This window comes from Seriola lalandi, unplaced genomic scaffold (genome assembly GCF_002814215.2).
Source record: "Seriola lalandi dorsalis isolate HSWRI2012SDOR001 ecotype SW California unplaced genomic scaffold, Sedor1 jcf7180002054408, whole genome shotgun sequence".
In the NCBI taxonomy this organism is placed as follows: domain Eukaryota; kingdom Metazoa; phylum Chordata; class Actinopteri; order Carangiformes; family Carangidae; genus Seriola; species Seriola lalandi.
This window is the reverse complement of record NW_019524961.1, coordinates 686,964-707,290: the sequence shown is the minus strand read 5'-3', so window position 1 is coordinate 707,290 and position 20,327 is coordinate 686,964. Positions and strand designations below refer to the sequence as shown.

Here is a 20,327-nt window from a genome sequence, read left to right as displayed (position 1 = left end):
GGGGGCAGCAGTGAGTCTGTCACGGCTTGGCGCGCGTGGGCATCGTGAGCCGAAGAAGACGCTGTGTTCAAAAACGCTCTTGGGAAAGCCACGCTGAGGTGAGATATATGCTTTAATGAAAGTATTTAAATTGCTAAATTCCCAACTTTTACTATAGAAAAAGCTTAATGGAAGAATAATAACTAATTCGTTTGTCAAATGTATCTCGGATATTCTTCCCCACCTCAGATGGAGACCAGCTCAAAGCAGTTTCCTTCACACTTGGGGTTAGCTCTCAGGCAGTGGATGAAGCGGTCTGTAATGGCACAGGTCCCAGTGGACAACCCGTTGCAGACGTGTGTTTCTTAAGTGGCTTGTGTTTTTAATACAGTCTTGTAACGTAGCTAGGCTCAGGCACTCCCTAGATGCAATAAAAACGAAACTGTTTGTGTGTGATGTGACTTGTTGCTTCATTTGGATGTTTGACCGTCACTGTGCATAGTGGTGTGACTTAGATAAGTTTCACAATAGGCTTTGTTCACATTCACCAGCTGAAGTTTGCTTGTTCAGTCAGATTTGGTGACATTTGCTTCCAGAATTTGCTGATATGTAGTAGGTTTAGAGTCGATCTGGCAATGTTTCTGGCTGCCACACAACCCCAAAGTATAGTATTTCCATCCCCATGCTTAACAGCTGACAAAGGGGAGGTTACTAGGCACTGACTTGGTACCAAGATGTTGCACATACCACACATTTTTGTAAATAACTTCAATCGGAAGTACATAACTTGTACATAACTTCTTTTCACTTCAAAAAACAACAAAATATGCAGTGATTATGGATGGGGATGAGATGGAGATTAGCAAAGAGGAGCTCCAAAAGTGGATCAGAAAGAAGGTAAAGAAGAATGGCCTGGTTTCCCCAGATGTGCTAAAGAAATACAGTCTGCTGCAGTCACTGCTGGAAAGGAGGGAGAAACAGGCTGCCCACCTCCTGAAGCTCTGCGAGTGAGTGTTGTATCTTCCCTATGATCATGTTTCTGTCTCGTGTAAAATCACCAAAATCAACCATTTTGTTTTGGTTGGTCACCCCATAACAAACAAATTTCTAAAACCTGAGGATCCCCATACAATGGACACATGGGAAACATTAGTTTCTGTGTATGCATGTGTGAGACAGATCCTTTGGGGTTATCACAGTCCTTTTTAATAATAATAATATTAATAAACATTATTTGTATAGCACTTTTCTTACACAGAATGCAGCTCAAAATGCATTGACAAATATAAAAGGAGAAAGGGAGTTAATACAGGGAGACTTAAGACAGGGTGTTACTTTTTCTATGGTATTAATGAAATACCAATGCAGTGTCTTATTGTTACAAAATGGACATTTTGTTTGTTTCCCTTCCATTTGATAGTTTGATGGTGGGAAGGACAGAAGAGTAAATCCTACTGGGTCCATAAACTTTACATGTCCTCACTATGAACTCTGTCATAGCTTGTGACTGATGCCAGACCAGGGATGTCTGCTACATCCCTTCAAGATTGAAACCTGGGTTAATCTCTGGTCGGTTTAGTCGTAATAAATTCAGCTCTTATCCTGCAGTGCTCCCTAAAATAGAATAAAGTGTCCCTTATAGCAGCGAAAGTTGTGCCAATGATGTCGAAGGGCTGGCCACTCTGTAATGGCTCCCAGTCATTTCTACACAAGATGATCGTATTGAAATATTCCCAGGCCATTTGTGTACAAGAGGTTTTAATTTCTGTTTATAGGAAGGATGAAAATATCGTATTTGTGTTAAAGTGTTTATGTTTTTTGCCTGACTCCTGTCCTCTTTGATAATGCTGTTGATGTCTTGCAGGTCTGTGGCAGCATGTGAAGCGACTGTGAAGAAACAATACTTGTTGCTAGGGTGGGAGTACAGAGACACAGATTCTGATGATGATGATGATGATGATGATGATGATGATGATGATGATGATAATATGAGTGGCTGTGGTAAGATGTGCATCATTTGTTAATGTACTCTTGGTATGTTTGTGTCCACTGATAATTGCTCAGCTATTATCAACCAGGCAAAATTGCTTATTTTAGTCTGTTTAACTTGTGCTTTTTACCTTTTGTAGGACGTACACCTCTATCCCTATCTGAGTCCGTTCGCTCCGAGTCTCAAGTCTGCCCCCCTCCAGCTACTAATGGTTGTACTCGTCTGTTACCAAATCTGCTGGACAGTGAAACTCTGAATAGAGACGATGGCAAAAAAAGTTCTTGTACTCTAATAAAGGAATCAGTGGTGGTCTTGACCAGACTGCCTGCATCTAAGATCAGAGCTCTACGTCCACCACCATCTCTAAAGCACCAGAGTGAAGATGAACCCTCAAACAATTCGGATTCTGATGTACAGCGGGTACCAGAAGATGACTTCTCTCCCTCAAGTTTTAAGTCTGGGTCAAATAAGAGGAGGAAAGTAGATCGAATGTGGAATGAAACACCTGCTAAGAATGGGGCAACGCCTAAAGCCAGGACAAGCTCTGATGCTGAGAGCAATGCAGCGAAAGAAAAAACAAAAGCACCCCAAGCTAATAAAAAACCCAAAGACAAGAGCAAGTCAACAACAACAACAACAACAACACCACCACCAGCTGACGACAATGGTAACGTCCAATGAAAACACAGGGAAAAAAACATGAAAAAACTATGTTTTGTGGTAAGCTGAGACAAAGCTGTAGTGGTGTCTGCTCTTAAGCATGGTTTGGTTTTTCTTCTGTTTTTGAAAGGACACTTATTTTCCTATCTAAACAACAGCACTCACAATTTTATCTAGTCTGCCAGCCAATTCGATTTTTTTGTTGGGCCATTTGATTTGTATTATACATTGTAGAGTCCATTAGTAGTGATAATATCTGCTGAATTAATGTAAAAATGAATACCAAAAGCTTCGCCCAGAGATTAGCCTGCTGGCTAGTTGGCTACCTGTCAAGATGAAAGCACCAACATGAGTAAATTACAGTGTTGAAGAGAAGATGAAATGAGACAGTTTGCTGTTTCATGTTTTTGTAATCTAAATTGGGACAGATCCATTTTTTGTTTGACTAATCACAATGAACTGAATTAACCGCCTACACTGTGACAGCATGTTTTAAAGCGTCACTTATTAAGAGAAACTCTTCTTCTTTACATTTTAAAAGAAGTCTATATGCATAGGCTAAGATATTGATTTTAGATCAAGTTCATCAGTTAACATGTTGTGTGTTATTTTCACAGTCACAGGAGCAAGCCGTGTGTGCATACTATCAGCTCTTCGCCAATCCACGGACAAAGCCACCAAGACCCCTCCTAGCGTGCCACAAGGCGAGCTCTGTGTGTCCATGAGGGTCCTGGCCAGGAGGAGGGCCATGAGCTGGCAAAGTGGGAGAATCGTGGAAATACTAACAAAGGGCAAGAAATACATTTTTTTAAAAAATCCATGAAGCAGCACAACACAGAATACAATGCAACACGTTCATCTTCTACAATTTGTTGCTTGCAAAAAAATGAGGTTTTGTCAAAGTAGACAGGAGTATTTATGCAGCATATGTTCATCTGTGTGAATTGATTAAAAAGAGTTAATACCATAACTCAAACTCTTCTCAAAGCTTTAAAACTTTGTGATACAATGAAGTACCACAGGACATGATTTGGGCAGAAATATTATGATGTATCTGCCACAAATTCCTGATGCAGAGATATGAAATTACTTAGAGAGAGTATCGTTCAAGCAATTGTTGAATGATGGAGCAAAAAACAGCACATTGGTGTTGTGATTTTACATGCTTTGCTTCGTGTTTTATTTTCTTTGCAGAAGATGGTAGGTTGAAATACAAGGTTCATTTTGAAGAGAAGGGGAAGAGCCTTGTGTCTGGTCACCACATCGCCTTTGATTGTATGCCAAAGGTGGAGCATCTGTTTGTTGGTGCTCGTGTGGTGGTCAAGTATCAAGCAGACCAGTCCCACTTCTCCCCCGGCGTCCTGGCAGAGCTCCCCAGCAGGAAAAACCAAATGAGGTGTGTGTTGTTGCAACTTTTTCAGATGATGCTGTTTTTCAAGAAATCAATTCTCTGTTTAATTTTTTGCTTTAGCCAAATCAAGGTTTGATAAAAACATTTTTTCTATTTTGCAGGTTCCTGGTCTTTACTGATGATCACACACCGGTCTATGTCGGCTTACCTTTGTTTCACATGGTGTCCAGACCATGTAAGTTTAGGTCTCTTCATACAAGAACTGTTTTTGAGGATTTATTTCAGTGACGACAGTAAGGTATGTTTGGTCAACTGTGGTCGAGAGGCCGTTTTGAGTTGACCTCGGGCTTTAATTTAGGTAAACTCTAAAAGTGGAGGCAGTGGATGTCAAATAACATAACTGAGTCTTTTACTTGTCTTACTTTCCTCTTGATTACATAAACATGAATTCTAATTTGCTTTTGATAAAGAATTTGACTCAGTGTTTCTGCATTGTATGAAAACCCTTTCGATGCTGATCTTTTGATCCAAGTCCAAACTTTATCCGATAATGACATTTACTGTGTTGTTAGCAAACCAATCTCAACTCAAGGTCCACTTGCTTGCTGTTTTTGGAGTTTGCACAGTTGCAGTGAGCACCCTCCAAACTTCTCATCTCTGTTGAAATATGAATGAGTTAGATGTGAAATAGGTTTCTGACCCTGGAAACAGCGGTTGACAAAACAGTCTCAACTCAATATCTTACTTGCTTGTCCTGAAGTTTTCAGGCATACCTCACAGTCCTTATCAATTTTGAGATCTATTGTTTCCTATTTTCTGTATGATACTTCTTGCCTTGGAGTGTGCATTGTGCATAAAAGTCTGCCTTGAAGCAGGCTTGATCTTATATACACAAATGGCTAGAAGAAATATTTAGGGCTATAAAAAAATTAACAAATTACAAGTAATAATTGATAACAAATGATAAAAGGAAGTCTGATAATCAGACTGAGTTTCATTTTCATCTTATCATTCTGCCTGCTGTTTGTCTTGTGTTTGGCATGTTGATCAAAGAAATATGCTGATGTAAGAGATCAGACTTACAACAATCTGCATAGCTTTGTCAATCTCATCCAAGATTGTTGCCGTTTTTGAGTCGCTCTTTTTCTGGCTCTAGCACAGGAAGATGACATTTCCGTTCTTAATTTCTCCTTCAAAGCCCCCATTGACTTGGTTGTTTTTCCAACCAGGGAAACAGTCATCAACAGTCCCAACACCAGAAATATTTGGATCACTGAAAAAGTTTGGGATTTGAGCAGAGAGCTAGAGTTCTGCAACCTGGCAAGATTACTGATAAAAGGAATTAAAAACTGACCATTAACCAGATTAACCTTTGACTTACACCTGGTGAAAAGTCTTTAGTTTACTAAACATAAGTTACTCTGACATACATACATTCTCCACACCTGGTCACCCGTGCATTAAAGAGCTTATACTAAATCCTCTATTTTAAGCAGTAAACTCTGTCATTTCCATGAACAGCAAATATTGACACAAATTCTTACATGTTGTGCAGATGACCCTAAGAGGAATCAGAAACCCAAATTTTTGCACTTGTTGAATCACACAGCACAGCACCTACTATTATATTTCTGGTAAGGAGAGAGTGACAGATGTTTCTTTTTTCTGTGACAGTGACAGATCCTTTGGACGATATTCCAGATGGCGCCCACAAGGATTTCATGAAGGAGTATTTGAAGAACTGGCCTTACCCACCCATGACCCAGTACAAGGTTGGACAGCTAATTAATGTAGAATTTAATGGAGTCCAGCAGAAGTGTGAGGTGCAGGTGACCGACTGCAGCTTGATAAAGGTTGTTTTTCAGGTCAGTACATTTAGATGTCACTCTTGGAAGTTTTTGCAACTGGATTCTTGATGTTTTTCTGTTATTTATTTAGATTGCGTTACTTATATAGTCGATGTGTTGTCATATGCAGGAAGATCAACATAAGGAGTGGATCTACCGAGGCTCCACGCGCTTGGAGCACATTATTAATATGAGGAAGCATTTGGATTCAAAAAAAAAGAACTCGGAGAAGAAAAAATCTACAGGCAATCTCAGGCAGCGGAAAGCTTAATTCTTACTGTAAAACAAAATATTCAGTTATTTGAGTTATTCCCAGTCTTATTTGTCTCCTGTATTTCTCCGTCTTGTGTCCTTCAGTATGGTGAAGAACTTGATTGTGACCACTTTGCAACAAATCACCTCACAGCCCATCAATGTTTGTGCAGGCTCGATTGGGATGATGGACTGGACTCTCATGTGCTGCTAATGCTTTTGCCTTGCTGGAGTATTTGAAAACTGTCAGACACTGAGATTATTTGTATCATAGTTTTTGTGTTCTTAAATGAAAATAAATTGTCTAATTTTCTACAAGCTATTTGGCCGTGTTAACTTATGAAGGAAGCAGTAACTATTTTAGCTGTATGTAAACATAAAAAGTACAAACCATGGAAGCCAATCTCAAAAATTATGTTTAATCCAAATCTTTACAGCTAAATCAAAATTAAGACAGCAAGGTGGGGAACTGCCCAGGGGTCCCCGAAAGCTGCAGGTTTGTTACTCTATTTCTATCCGCATAATTTGATTAATTGCAAATTTGTAAAAAATTTCCACCACATAAGTTTCCATCTTGTGGCCCCGTCTGATGAGGGACCTTGTCTCATATAGTTTTAAGACCTTGAATGTGTTAGTTTATATTGATCTCCTTTGTTTTAAAGTTGTATTTTATTAAACTGCTTTAATATTTTTTCTGTCAGTTAAAGTTATTTTCATTATAAGTAAGTATGCCAGTTATCTTCTTTAATAACTGATTGATAGACAGTAGTGTGCACATCATTATGCCCTGAAACCGATACTCAAATTAGTTCATTTTGTCCCCAAATTTTGAGTTTACTCTCATAGAAAACTAACAATTAGCCACATGCACAGTTTGTACCAGCAAACTTTTGCATTTTTATTTATTTTTTTAATAAAAATTTGAGTGATGAATTAACTATTAAAATTGTTGTCAGTTATTTTTCTGTCTGCCAGGCAATACATTAATCTACTAGTAATTTCTACTGATTGGTTTAGGAAATATTGAAACTGCCATGTCCAGGGTCAATTTTTGATCTGGAGCCCTATAGGAGATTGATCTGACATTGCATACAAAGTAAAAACTGAGATAATTAAAAAATCTAAACTACTAAGAAAAATGTTTGACTATGACAACATTGTGAGATATTTGATTTTGTAAATCAATATTGTGAGATAAAAAGTTCTGATTTCAGATTTATTAATTAAATAAAAAATGATGTCATAAACATTTGCCCAAATAATATATAGTTTAAATAATACACATATAAATTAACTCATATTTTGGACAATGACAATTTGACTTTAAAATATATTTATGCCTGTTATAAGTTGAGGGTAGTGAGCCAACTAGTCAATCTGGTTGTTTGTGTACACACCGGACTGAATTAGACTTCGGGCGCTGGGAGGCGTTAGCACCTCTAGTCTGAACCAGAACTAGCTGTACTGAGCAGATAGAAAAAAAGCTGTCCGCCTGCTAGCAACAGAGCTCTGAACATCGGGCTAGCAAGAAGATAATAGAGAAAACTGGAACGCCACCACGGATTTCTTGTGGGACAAACGTACAGGCCTCGCTGCTAAAACGGTAATTATTGTACACGAACTGTTTCATGGCGTTGAATTAGCTACATTCCGACTAAACGTTTAGCACGGTTAGCTAATGTAAGTAGCCGTTTAGCTGGTGAACGTAGCTAAGCTAAGATGGCGGTCAAATTATTTACATTAGCCAATGTTGCTAGAAGAGCATGCTAACTGCTAGTACGTCGCTTGTTGGTCAGTTAGTTAGCTGGTTCGACATATGTTATGATGTGTTGGTGCTTGAAAATGGGGAAAAATTAGTGATCGTACTTAATGTCCAAGTGCTTAGTGGAATCAACAATGTTAACGGAAGCGTTACAAACGCTAGTATTGCATCGTTTTTCAAGGTACGAAAAAAGCCTTAGCGACGCTTGTAGATGTTTAATTTGAACCTGTAATATTGTTATGATTTGAATCTAGTATAGTTAAGGCTTAACTGATAATGTCATAATGGTACCATTACCCGTGGATGCCAAGTCTATTTGTTTACTGTTTACAATCGTATGGATCACCACTATATTTACAGCAGCCAGTGGTGGGTTGTTACTAGTTCAATAGGATCATGCAACAGTGTTATTAAAATGCTTGCCCACATTTGATCACTATTCTGTTATTTGACTTATTTCCAGGTCCGCTTCAACAGTTGTCTGTCTAGCTGCAACTGTTTTTGCACAGATTTAGAAACTGTATGCTTTGCTATGCTCTATGCTTCCTCTTGATGCATGTTGAAGTTGCAATGTATGTTTCTGTGGTTTGCAGTATTCAAATGTAGGTTAGGCCCCTTGCACATCCACGTTTCTTACCAAACGCTGTGTGTTTACTAAGCTGTTGTCCTCAGTCAAACCTCTGATCTGATCTTACGGAGCAATTAGATCTAACGTTTATATTTTCACACACAGTTGAATGTGTGATGACAAAAAAATACTGTTTCTGGCTGCTTCAGCTCGTTTGGGATTAAATTTGTTCGTTTTTCTCTGTTAAAACTGCTTCTACTGACTCCCACAGCTCACTGTCTGGCAGCCACTGATGTGAATATTTGGCAAGAATAAAAATGTGAACAGGAGTAGCTGTAAAATAAATGGGTTCCTTTATTTGACTGCAGTTGTTCCATGCTATTATAAGTTCAACAAGCATTTCCTCAACTTAAATCGGCATTTTAGCTATGGGCATCCATTCTTTTTAATTAATATCCTTCTAATCATCCCCTAGATGCCTCACAATAGACGGTACTCGTCTTCGGACAGAGACAGTCGAAGCAGCTACCAGGACCGTTACAGAGACAGAGACAGAGGGCGAAGACACCGACACAGAAGATCGCCATCCTACTCATCCAGCAGTGACAGAGACAGAGACCGAGACAGAAGGGGACGGGGACACAGGCAGGAAGGAAGTTATGCACGTTCAAGGAGGTATGTCTGTGTGTATAGTGAGATTTGTTTGGTTTGTCACGCTGAAAATAGATTTTATAGCACCAACTCCAGACCTCCAGACTCTTTTAGGTTTGGTTGGTTGCTGGTCTGTAGATTTTAATGTATGATCGTCCTCTGTTTCAGTCGTAGTTATGACAATCGCTCAACGGAGCACCGACCATTTGACAGAAGATACTGCGATCGAGACCGGGACAGAGAAAGGGAGCCACATGGAGCAGCTGAAAGTTACTATCCACGCGACTTCTCCCCAAATATGTATGACTACCGACGTGGCCGCGAGAGGGAACGTGAACGGGATGAGTCGTATAGACGGAAAGGCAGCAGGCGTAAGCACAAACGAAGGCGGCGTAGAACCAGGTCCTATAGCCCATCCTCCTCGGTGAGTACAGCAAGACCTGAGATTGTGTCTTAACTCTCCTCATCTTCTGTCTTTCCATCTCTGTCTCTTTCACCCAGCTCTCTCTGTCTCTGTCTTTCCCTAACCATTTCTTCTTCGCAGCCCCTGGAATTGGTAAGTAGTACAATCTTTATGATTTGTTTTTGTTCTGTCAGAGGGATTTTATTTTATTATTTTTTTGTGTAAGTTGTTTTTTACCTAAATTGGCATTTCTTTTTGGCAGAGCATTTTCATTTTTATGCAAACACTTTTTCATTAGTTTATTAATGATCAATCACAAATTCTTGCTGCTCTTCAGATACACACCCACCATAGCTTTCTTAACTTCTTAACTGTAACTGTAGTTACACTTAATTCTGTATCTGTGGCCCTACCTTTCATAAAAATGTATTTAGAAGTTGTCAGTTGTATTGGAAAAAGCCTGTGATAGCAATTGCTTGGCCACTTATGAATTTTAGCGCAGATAGGCTGTAAAAAGTGAAAATGTTCTACCAAACATCATATTAAATTCAGATTTAAATTAAATGTAGATTTTTGTTAGAATTCAGATTCACAGATTTATTAAAGTACAGTTATTTTGTGGGCTACACTGGACCACACCTGTGTATTAAGAAGTATAAATTTAAGTGAGCAAGGGGTTGAATTAGTATAAATGTTGGGCTATATTTATATGTTTCCTGCTTGATAACATATGGTCCTCTCGTTTTATTTTCCCTCCTGTTTTATCTCAAAAGTCAGCCTGATAAGTTTTGAATTAGTTATTTACTGTCTTAATTGGTTTTTGCGTTGATGAATGGATATGCCAGTTGCTTCCTTGTTTGTAAGCAGCTGTGGTTTAAAGGTAGAGGGGGGAGAGGAGCAGAGGACAACATGTGATCTTTGACTTGTTCCCTTGCACTATATCCCTATCGTTTATATATTTCCTTCACGTGGTGTCATGCGTGAATCGCCCCATGACCACCAAACCCACCTACAACCACAACTACATCAACTACCACCAACACCACCCTCCTCTTCCCTCCTCGTCTACCTGTGCCGCCTGACGCCATGGCTGCGGCTGCCCCTGAAAACCCCCTGTTCCCTTTGGTTGTGTCGTGACCTGCTGATGGCGGTTTGGGTGTGAAAACAGCGGAGCGACAGCCGGACGCGGGCACTGAGTGTGAGGGACGACGAGGAAGGGCACCTGATCTGTCGGAGTGGGGACGTCCTGCAAGAGAGATGTACTCACTGCCACTACTCTATCGTAACCCTTCTCCATATGAGTATTAAAGCATAGAGCATTTACATGACATGGGAGTGCCTGATGATGATGATGCCTTGCTAGAATGCTCTTCGCTCTAGCTGAAATAGCAGGGTGGATTGCAAGAATGTTGAAGATTTTAGGAGGGACTTTAGATACTTTCTCCTTTTTGTTCTAGGATTTTAAACTGTGGAGCATTTTCTATGTTTCACAGGTTACTTGACTTTCCTAAACATAGAATCCCATTTGCAGCTGTTTGTCTCTGTTGTGTTTTAGATTAAAACTCAGTTACAGTTTCAACTGTAACTTCAGCTAGCCATTTTCCACTATGAGGTTTTCAGGGATTTTGTCTGTTTTTTGTTTTTTTTTATTAGACATCCAACATGCTCATCACCAATGTAGCCTTATTATAGTACAACCAGCGCACATATAGACAGTACTATTATACTAACACTTTTGTTATTTTCAGAATCATGCATTGTTTAGTCGAAATACTAATTATTTTTTTCCAGTTTCACACACACACTGTGTCCTTTTGGACAACGACGGCCACATCTTGAAAGCATGTACCCACATTTTCGATGGCTACAAATTGGTCATCAGAGGAAGGGAGTGCTTTACATTTGCCCCCTTATCATAGAGCAATGCATCTGGTTATCATAGTTAACCTCAAAGTGTTTCAAGCCTGCCAGATTGAATAGGCAGCCATTTGAAAAGGGGATGGGCGCTAGCATGGATACGCCTGTCTACACTTTTGCATTATGTATTTCTGCATAAGTCCACATGTCTAATGCCCCTGTTCTTTCTTTCCCTGCTCTCCCTTTCTCTTCCTTTTCTTTCTGTGTTGTGTTGCAGATGAGATTGTCAGCACTTTGGGAGAAGGCACCTTTGGGAGGGTGATGCAGTGCATTGACCATCGCAGGTGTGTGTCTGTGTGTGTTTGCATGTGTCTGTGTCTTTTTGTGTGTGTGTGTGTGTGTGTGTTTTTGTCAATTAAAGCAAAAAAACAACAACTGTCAAGGGTCCTATTTCCAAGACCCCCAGTAGGGAATATGTGCGCATTGTGCTTGATTTATTTTTTTATTTTGAAATGTTTTTGTGCTGCTTGCATGAGATTGGGATGGTAATATTAAACATCCAAATGTGCTTTAGTTTTCCACTGTTCTTTAGTGTCTTAGGCCAATGTGTTGATTAGAGACTTTGCTGGCATAGTCAAACTATTAACTGTTATGGTTTAACCGTGAAGTCAAACAAATGTCACTTTGGTGTTTGAAATTCAGTGTGTAGTCAGGCCCTTTTCTGCAAACAGCATCTCCTCGAAGTGAGATTTACACACATGTAATGTATGTTTTGTGTTTTATTACCTCTTATGTTTACAGGGGAGGAGCCCATGTTGCTCTGAAAATCATCAAAAATGTGGAGAAGTATAAGGAAGCAGCTCGTCTGGAGATTAATGTACTAGAGAAGATCAACGAGAAGGACCCTGATAACAAATTGTGAGTTTTGACTGAGTGCTTTGCTACTACAATCAAATGAACTTTACTTATAAGTGACACTGCTTGAACCAACACCATTCTTTATTAAAACTGGGTGATAAACCAAAATGTATCAGTACTGGCAATAACTGCCACAGACCAATAAAGTTTTTCTAATGTCAGAAGATTTGGTAAAAGCCTCACCTTTTTCAGAGAAGCTTTTGAGAGTTACCAAGAAATGTTGTACTAGATCAGTCTCTTTCAAAATGTTTGATTCAGCTGTAGTATGCTCTTGGTATAAATGATCCACTACATCACTGACAAACCTCTTGTATCCTGTTTACCTTGCAGCCTGTGTGTACAGATGTATGACTGGTTTGACTATCACGGTCACATGTGCATCTCCTTTGAGCTCCTTGCTCTAAGCACCTTCGACTTTTTAAAGGAAAACAACTACCTTCCCTACTCAATTGGTCAAGTCCGACACATGGCCTACCAAATCTGTCTCGCTGTGAAATGTAAGTTTGTTTTTATTTCCGCTATTTGATTTGGTACATAAAAAACCTGTATGATTTGGAGAATTAAGAATGCATTGAATCCAACAAATAGAAATACCAACATATTTCTAAATTGTTAAAATAACCAACAGAGCATGTTCATTGAATACACTCTCACTCTTCTGACTTGAACTTTTATGTTCCTGTAATGAAGCTTTTTGACTTAATCCGTTAAAATAAGAATAATTGTTTTCCCAACAAACACACCCTCATTCATCGTCTTATTTTCATCAGTTGCCTATATGTGGAGTGACTGGAGTAAGAGCAGTTGTTGTTTGTGTTAGACAGCCTGTAACCACATGAGGGCGTTACAGCTCCAAAGCAGATTGTGACTATTTACTTAATACGCATTTCAGGAAGAAATAATGCTGTATTAATCCCGGTCCGGTCTATTAAATTGTGCAGTTTACTGTCTGTAATGTTAGTGTCTTTATGGATTCTATTCTTTTTACTATTGTAAATGTTGTTTTCATAGTCTTAGTTATTGGAATATTTTTAAAAAACTGTTTTTTTCAGGTTTCATTACTATCATCACCATCATCATTATTTGTCGCAATAATATTTAATCTAATCTGAAATGAATTAAGATCAGTGCACTGAATGATTATTACATGGATTGTAACAGCTTTAATTTAATTTACTGTCAGATGTGAAAGATTAAATAAGTAATTTTTTTTTTCTCCTTAGTTCTCCATGACAATAAACTGACACATACAGACCTAAAGCCTGAAAACATCCTGTTTGTCAACTCAGACTTCACAATGTACTACAACGTAGAGAAGGTAAGAGGCAGTGAACAACTCCTACAACAACAAAGTTTGCATTAGACGTAGAAAAGTCAGTTTAAGCTAGGTAGTTGTGAAACACTTGTGTGTTCTATCCTGCAGAAACGAGAAGAGCGGACGGTTAAGAGCACAGCGGTCCGTGTAGTGGACTTCGGTAGCGCCACTTTTGACCACGAGCACCACAGCACCATTGTGTCCACACGGCATTACCGTGCCCCCGAGGTCATACTAGGTAAGAATGACTATAAGCTGTTGGCCCTGAATTGATTATTGTGTGATTAATCACAAGTCCAATCAAAACAAGGGCCAGTTACTTAACAGGGAAATCATTTGGCTCAACTCAGTTGTTCATAGTTCATAGTAGTTGTTCTTGCAGAAACAAGCTTCATCCTACCAGCTGAAAAAAGCACAGTTCAGCGTCCCCACCCTGATTTTGCTGAAGTTTAAGGTTCCTTGTTCTGCAAGAAATAAGCAGCATTAACCATAGTCTGGAGTACCCTGCATCTTTGATACATTTTTCTGTGTATTTTCATATATTCATTATGTATTTTTCTCCTCCAGAGCTGGGCTGGAGCCATCCCTGTGATGTGTGGAGCATTGGCTGTATCCTGTTCGAGTACTACCTAGGCTTCACCTTGTTTCAGGTACAACAGCACCCTACTCCTGTCAGCAGGTTGCAACCAATACCATGGCCTCACTCAGCGTTTAAGATGAGGAGAATAGCAGGTTAACTGGTCAATATCATCAAACATTGTAGAATCACCCCCTATGCAACTGTCCACCTGTCCACATTCCTAACATGTTAACACAGCTCTGCAGCTCCTCCTTCATCCTAGAGGATGTTACAGTAATATTAGAGTTGAAGAAAGTTAAATAAAAACTAAATGAGGACTGATTTCCCACTCCCAGAAGCTTCATAAATGTGGTCTCAAATGTCACCAAACAATGAAAGATGTGCGTTTGGCCAAATATACATGTACATGGCACGTGTAGCAGCAGTTATTGAATCCAGTTGTTAACCTGGTAGAAACCTGTGGTAACTTTTCTGAACTCTGACTGTTTCTGTCTTTTCCTCTTTGCTGTTAAATCATTCTTATCTAACTCATACTTTTATCAGACTCATGACAACAGGGAGCATTTGGCCATGATGGAGAGAATCCTGGGACCGGTGCCCTCTAGGATGATTCGCAAAACAAGGTGAGAGATCGTACAAACGCACCAATGTGATAAACATTTTGTATTGAAATAAACATGTACACAATTGAACACCGCTCATTCTGACGTCCGTACCCTCTCAGGAAGCAGAAGTATTTCTATCGTGGCCGTCTGGACTGGGACGAGAGCTCTTCAGCGGGGAAATACGTCAGAGAAAACTGCAAACCCTTGCGGGTAAGTGGAGTGGATGTGTGGTGGAAAAGGGAATAAATACCATAATTAGCAGGGCTGCAGTGACAACAGTGCATTGTACTGAAAAGAACAAAAGTGTCTTTGTTTTGTACTTTTGACAGTCACTCAATATTCCCCCTCATCTCTTTTCTGTTATTCTTTTTTGTTTTCCTTTCTGTCCTTCCATCAGCGGTATTTGTTGTCGGAGGCGGAGGAGCACCACCAGTTGTTTGACCTCATTGAAAGCATGTTGGAGTATGAACCCTCTAAGAGGTTGGTGCTGGCGGACTCCCTCAAGCACCCTTTCTTCGAGAATGGTGGCATTGGCGAGGCAGCAGGCAGTAAGAACTGGGAAGGCAACCGAGACATCAGCCGGTGACCCACGAGCCTCCAAAGACTGAATGACAGAGGAGATCAAGTCTTTTATATATGGAACAGGTGAACTGTTGAATTAATAGGGGCTTCAGATGTTTTCTGTCGTTTGTTATTAAAGCATGGACACTTCACTTCTCGCTCCTCCATCCCGTCCCTCTGATGTCCACCTCTGCAGCCACGAGAGGCATGTTTTTTTTTTTTTGCAGCAGAGAGACCAAAACAACCCACAAAAGACTGAAAAAAGTCAAAATGAATCTTTTGTGGTGGTCACAGCCTCAGTAGAGGACAAAAATCTTAAATGGAAGATTGTTTGTACCCAAAGTAGCCCTCTATGCAGCTCTTGTCTTCCTTTTGACTTCTGAACCACCTTCGTCCCCTCCCTCCCTCCGTCCGTCCGTCCGTCTATTAGTTTCATCAGCATGTAAAGAAATTATTTCACCTCTTTAAGGAAACAAGCACTACTACAGTCGGTCATAAAAGCTCAGTTTTGGAGAAGAAACGTCTTCTGATTCTGAAGTCTAAGGAAAGGGTAACAAAGGAGATAGAGCTGTATATGCAGTGCTCACCCACATAATTCTAAACAAACTGACATACAAGATATTCCTTTATGCTAACATCAGAAAAATAAAATTGAATATCACATTTCTTTGGAAATTGCAGGTATCTCCAGCAGAGGCAAGTGTCTCAAGTTTTTGTTTACTTTTTTGTTAGGTGAGCACTTGCATTGCGTACAATATTTCATGTTTCTGTTTTTTTATACATAAACTGATTATCCCTTATATGGAGACTCTTGCCCTTAATCTCCAGTCATTAGGCCTCTTATTATTAGCCAATGAGATGATATTGGTGATGGACACTCCACGCACAGGCCTCTGTGGCCTGTCTTACTGATAGATATGTCTGTTATGTTATGCAATGCTTTCTGGGTGTGAGTGAGTGTGAGTGTGTAGAGGTGTGGATGGAGTGGGTGACACATCCATGTTAATGTTTTGCTCAGAGACTTCTTAGTAGATCAGCGTTAGTCATGGGAATATTCTCACATACACAAAAGAACAAACTGCCTTTTTCCATGTGTGATATGGTCAGACTTGAAGTCTCTCCATAGAGGTTAAGCACACAGCTCCTGGTGGTAGCCATTGAGCCACACACAACTCCTGTTGACGTATTTATTTTGAGCTCCAATAGGTCATAGTCCCCACCCCCCCACCTGTAAATGACTTGTTTTTTTTGTATGAAATTAAAGCGTATAAAACTGTATATATGTACGATTGTGTAGAATTAAAGTTAAGTCCTCCATGCCAGAGGTTTATGGTGCTCTCAGTATCAGTTTGGGCCTCTGGTTGCTAAAAGGAGGCGTTCTGTCTTTAAATACCTCCACTGTGTCTGAGTCAATCTCTTATCTCACTGACTAATGCCACTGCTGGATGATGTGCAGAAAGATCAAAGGGGTGGCTGAAATGCGAATGTGGAAAAAAGGTAAAACTGTTGTCTGAGTGCTTCTTGTTTAAAGGGATATACTGTATATAAATAGAACATTAATGTGTATTATGCTCAAAAAATGTATATGTAAATGAATCTTTAAAGGTTGCCATTCCTCGTTAGATAATTCTCTCAGACAACTAGATACTTATTTTGTTTTCAGAGTTGGATTGCAGGACTTAAACCTTAGACCTTCAACCCAGTTTCTTGTGCTGCAAATGGCTCAAAGAATCTTTCATTTACCAGTTTTTAGTGCAAAGCTTGCAGGGACCCTGGAGCTCATGTTGACCTTTCCAAAATAAAACTACTCTTGACCCTAGGTAAGTGCTCTTGGCAGTCACATGTATGCTTACTATTATCCTTCAATCGAGTTAATTTCTGTTTAAAACTAACCGCTCCTTCATTTCCTTCCAGAACCAAAGCTCAGCTGTTACCCTGTCACGCAGGAAGAGAGGGAAACGCGAGATCCGCTGCAACAGGTGTTTCTAGGCTTCGACACACACACTTCCCCATCTGTCGGTAATCTGCTCGTCTACTTTTGCTATATTAACCTTACTCACTGTTCGCATTCTTTTTCCCTTCACTTTTGAACTGTATGTTGCTGGATCATTCTGTTTTAGCTTTGATCCCAAGTAGAAATCAAAGTGTAAAAGAAATGTAAGATTATGAATACCAAGTAATATGATGACACTGCTGTTAAACTGAAAATGCCTGAACTTGAAGCCAGTGCTCTGTTCATTTTGTAAATTTGTAGATACGGAGTTGAAGGTACTTATGTCAACAATTTGAAACATCATAGCCAAGTGACTTGTTTGTGGACGGACTGAGAGTTATTTCTCTCCAGACCTGGATTCGGTTCTGAGTTCACTGAGTGAATGAAACAATGAATGAAATGAGTCATTCAGCTTTGTGACTCAGGTGCTTAATGTTTCCAGTCAATGAAGCTCCATTCTTGGCTTAAAGGGGGCGGGGGGAGAAAAATCCTCTGCGTCACAAAAGCCTTACCTTCCACCTTTCGGGCTGTCCATGCTGTCCATCTGTCTGGCCTCCTCTGACCCTTTATCACCAAATTATCTCGTCAGTTGTTACCGAAACTCAAACTATACAGGTGCTTGCTACTGAAATTGAGAATGTAACTTGCAAACTTACTACAGCTCACCCATTTTTTATGTCCAACCCCCCCTGTTGTAAACAGGATGTCCTGATATGAGCTATTTCAGTGGTCAAATGTCAACAAGCAGGTGTTTTCCTGAGCAGGTTTTTTGGAGTCACTCTGTTGTTAATGAGATAAACGACTGTTGCGTCTGCAGCTAATCCTGTTTGAGGACCAGGGAGGTCATCAGTCAAATCCCCATAAGAGCAGACAGTGACAGAGTAGAGGAGCGCACAAACTGAGGGACTGGATGTAATTCCACGCATTAACTTTACGCTTTGCAGCTTTGACAAATGATACTAACAGCTGATTGAGTCTACAGGAGATACCTGTAAGGTGAGTCTCGTCGTTTCTTTAAGACATGTACAGTATATTTTGTTTATTTGCACTTAATGAGAACATTAGAAAACAAGAACAAAACTGTGTAGAAGACTTATAAGTTGACTTACGATGCTCGAACTGTAAATTTAAGTGGAAGAGGTGCCTTTTCTTTATTCATGTTTTTAAATGGAAGTTGCTGGAAGCTGATATTATTCTTGGTTGGCATAATTGTTCTTTTGTATTTACAGATAAAAGCCTCCTTCCTGGTGTAAATTAAAAGAGCAACAACACTGACACTTGTCAGATAAACTGACAAACAACACAAGACGAAGTCAGAAAATGGATTCCCTCATGTCGCTGGGTGCTCCCCTGAAGCAGTTCACCAGCTGTGTGTCGGGGAAAAACACCTCCAACAACAGAGGGGCCAAGAGGAGCCAGTCTGTCCGCAGGAGCAGCTTCACACGCAGGAAGAGCGTCAGTCGGAGGAGAAGCCTTCCCTGCAACAACCAGAAAGTCCCCGACTCCTGGCTCAGAGTGTACCAGGCTGAACTGAAGAGAGAAAGGTACGGTGGCTCAATGGATCCATTTCAAAACATATCCATTCATAAATTAGAAGGGATATCATTGGCTATGAAACTGGTGTTTTTAACTGTTATGGTGATATTTTCTTTCCAATTAAACATGCACTAATTAGTTGAGATTTTTTTTTCTGTGAATCAGAATTGGTGCCCTACTTTTTTTAACAATGTGACAACTCATTTAGGAATTAAAAGTTTTCAGTTACTGTCTTGTTATTCAGCTGAGACTCTTAGCCAGGCAGACTAGGCTTAATGAGGATAAGGCTGTTCCTCACATGAATAAGCTGCTTGCCCATGTGCCATGTGTAATGTTGCCCTGTGCTGTTTGCCAAAGGAAACGACAACAAGCCACACTGGCCAAGAAGAACACTGACAAGAATGTTAGAACTCACTTCAGGAGCCACCACTGCCTCCCAAGGGTAGGTGAACAGTAAAGTTAAACTAGAAATTAAGATTTTTATTTAGCAGTATCCAAACTCAACCTTCTTCATCCTCTCTTCAACCTGCAGCAGACCACCACAGCCAGAAAACCGGCTTCAGCAAAGGACGATTCCTTTTTCGGAGCCTTCCAGGGCCTCAGTCTGGACGGACTGATGGGAGGCACTAATGGATCGCCTGCTGCTGCTCCTGCTGCAGCTGGAGCTGATCAGTGTAAAGTCATGTGAGACCCAACATTTAAGGACAATCAGATCACAATCTGATGAAATGATCCTTTTACTTAAGAGACTTAACGAGAAAAGGGCTCATGGAAGAAAGATGATTTGAGTTGAAAATAAGACACATTGTCCTTGGGACAGGTAAACTCATTAAATTACTTTTATTGTCCTTAGAAATTGTATTGCTTTAGGAAAGGCCATAGTGCTTATTCTTGATTCTTTTACAATTCACACATTGTGCAGTGTATCAAACTTTGAACAATTTTTATTTGTCTATTTTTATTAAATATTAAGGTGATTAACTGATATTTGGACTCGTTACTATTTTTTTTTTCATCCAATGTTTACACACCTGAGCTATTTTCAATTTGTGGAATCATTTCAAATCCATAGCAGCAACTAAGCAGGTAAAATGATTTTATTCAGTTTCCCCAAAACAACAAACAGGAAATTATGTGCAACAAACACCAATCAGGTGTTTGGTGTTTCCTATTGACAGTATTTACTGAATAGATTTAAAACATGCAGAACTAACGGGGGTTTTCCAGACACTACATTCAAAACTTGCATTGTTGATTCAAAACAGAATGCAAAACTGAACAGGTAGCTGATTCAGAAACATTTTCCTGTTCTGCTCCGATGACATTTCAAAGTACTTTGTGTAAATCTGGTCATTAGAGTATTGGCTTGTAAAGTGATCTGTAATAACCAGATCATCAGAAACAATAATACCTTTTACCTATTCACATAACAGTCTCTTGAATTCAGCTTTACCTATCATTTTACAAATTTTAGGCTCAGCCTTGTAGACCACAGTAAG

The 20,327-nt window shown here is 39.8% G+C and overlaps 3 protein-coding genes across 7 annotated transcripts; all 3 read left to right on the top strand.

Annotated features, from left to right (window-relative positions):
* The first annotated feature begins 22 nt into the window (after positions 1 to 22).
* On the top strand, positions 23 to 7,025 carry LOC111657583 (uncharacterized). 4 transcript variants are annotated; one of them, XM_087175018.1, is made up of 10 exons: positions 42 to 98; positions 229 to 335; positions 812 to 986; positions 1,844 to 1,980; positions 2,109 to 2,636; positions 3,247 to 3,420; positions 3,824 to 4,025; positions 4,142 to 4,215; positions 5,655 to 5,845; positions 5,958 to 7,025. In XM_087175018.1, exons 3-10 carry the CDS (start codon positions 817 to 819, stop codon positions 6,096 to 6,098), a joined length of 1,617 nt encoding a protein of 538 aa, XP_087031144.1. In that variant the 5' UTR covers positions 42 to 98; positions 229 to 335; positions 812 to 816; the 3' UTR covers positions 6,099 to 7,025. The 4 variants fall into 4 exon arrangements, with proteins under 4 accessions (XP_087031142.1, XP_087031144.1, XP_023265571.2 ...); XM_087175016.1 differs by lacking the exon at positions 229 to 335 and having other exon boundaries at positions 23 to 98; XM_023409803.2 differs by having other exon boundaries at positions 229 to 986.
* Positions 7,026 to 7,523: 498 nt separating this feature from the next.
* clk2a (CDC-like kinase 2a) lies at positions 7,524 to 16,693 on the top strand. The gene is made up of 13 exons (XM_023409801.2): positions 7,524 to 7,682; positions 8,885 to 9,084; positions 9,229 to 9,484; positions 10,632 to 10,722; positions 11,598 to 11,664; positions 12,122 to 12,238; positions 12,569 to 12,735; positions 13,462 to 13,556; positions 13,662 to 13,791; positions 14,121 to 14,203; positions 14,677 to 14,756; positions 14,858 to 14,948; positions 15,136 to 16,693. The coding sequence occupies exons 2-13, from the start codon at positions 8,885 to 8,887 to the stop codon at positions 15,322 to 15,324; spliced, it is 1,566 nt and encodes a 521-aa protein (XP_023265569.1). The 5' UTR covers positions 7,524 to 7,682; the 3' UTR covers positions 15,325 to 16,693.
* Positions 16,694 to 16,826: 133 nt separating this feature from the next.
* On the top strand, positions 16,827 to 19,813 carry LOC147818898 (uncharacterized). Of its 2 annotated transcripts, XM_087175020.1 has the most exons (4): positions 16,827 to 18,288; positions 18,522 to 18,836; positions 19,186 to 19,270; positions 19,361 to 19,813. In XM_087175020.1, exons 2-4 carry the CDS (start codon positions 18,613 to 18,615, stop codon positions 19,514 to 19,516), a joined length of 465 nt encoding a protein of 154 aa, XP_087031146.1. In that variant the 5' UTR covers positions 16,827 to 18,288; positions 18,522 to 18,612; the 3' UTR covers positions 19,517 to 19,813. The 2 variants fall into 2 exon arrangements, with proteins under 2 accessions (XP_087031146.1, XP_087031145.1); XM_087175019.1 differs by having other exon boundaries at positions 16,827 to 18,836.
* Positions 19,814 to 20,327: the final 514 nt, after the last annotated feature.

Excerpts from the sequence above, each read along its gene's own strand:
- LOC147818898 (XM_087175020.1), top strand. The coding sequence starts at position 18,613 with ATGGATTCCCTCATGTCGCTGGGTGCTCCCCTGAAGCAGTTCACCAGC. Across the intron at positions 18,837-19,185 it reads GCTGAACTGAAGAGAGAAAG|GAAACGACAACAAGCCACAC; the intron begins GTACGGTGGCTC and ends TGTTTGCCAAAG. Across the intron at positions 19,271-19,360 it reads GCCACCACTGCCTCCCAAGG|CAGACCACCACAGCCAGAAA; the intron begins GTAGGTGAACAG and ends TTCAACCTGCAG.
- LOC111657583 (XM_087175016.1), top strand. The coding sequence starts at position 817 with ATGGATGGGGATGAGATGGAGATTAGCAAAGAGGAGCTCCAAAAGTGG. Across the intron at positions 2,637-3,246 it reads ACCACCAGCTGACGACAATG|TCACAGGAGCAAGCCGTGTG; the intron begins GTAACGTCCAAT and ends TTATTTTCACAG. Across the intron at positions 5,846-5,957 it reads TGATAAAGGTTGTTTTTCAG|GAAGATCAACATAAGGAGTG; the intron begins GTCAGTACATTT and ends TGTCATATGCAG.
- clk2a (XM_023409801.2), top strand. The coding sequence starts at position 8,885 with ATGCCTCACAATAGACGGTACTCGTCTTCGGACAGAGACAGTCGAAGC. Across the intron at positions 13,557-13,661 it reads TGTACTACAACGTAGAGAAG|AAACGAGAAGAGCGGACGGT; the intron begins GTAAGAGGCAGT and ends TCTATCCTGCAG. Across the intron at positions 14,204-14,676 it reads TAGGCTTCACCTTGTTTCAG|ACTCATGACAACAGGGAGCA; the intron begins GTACAACAGCAC and ends TACTTTTATCAG.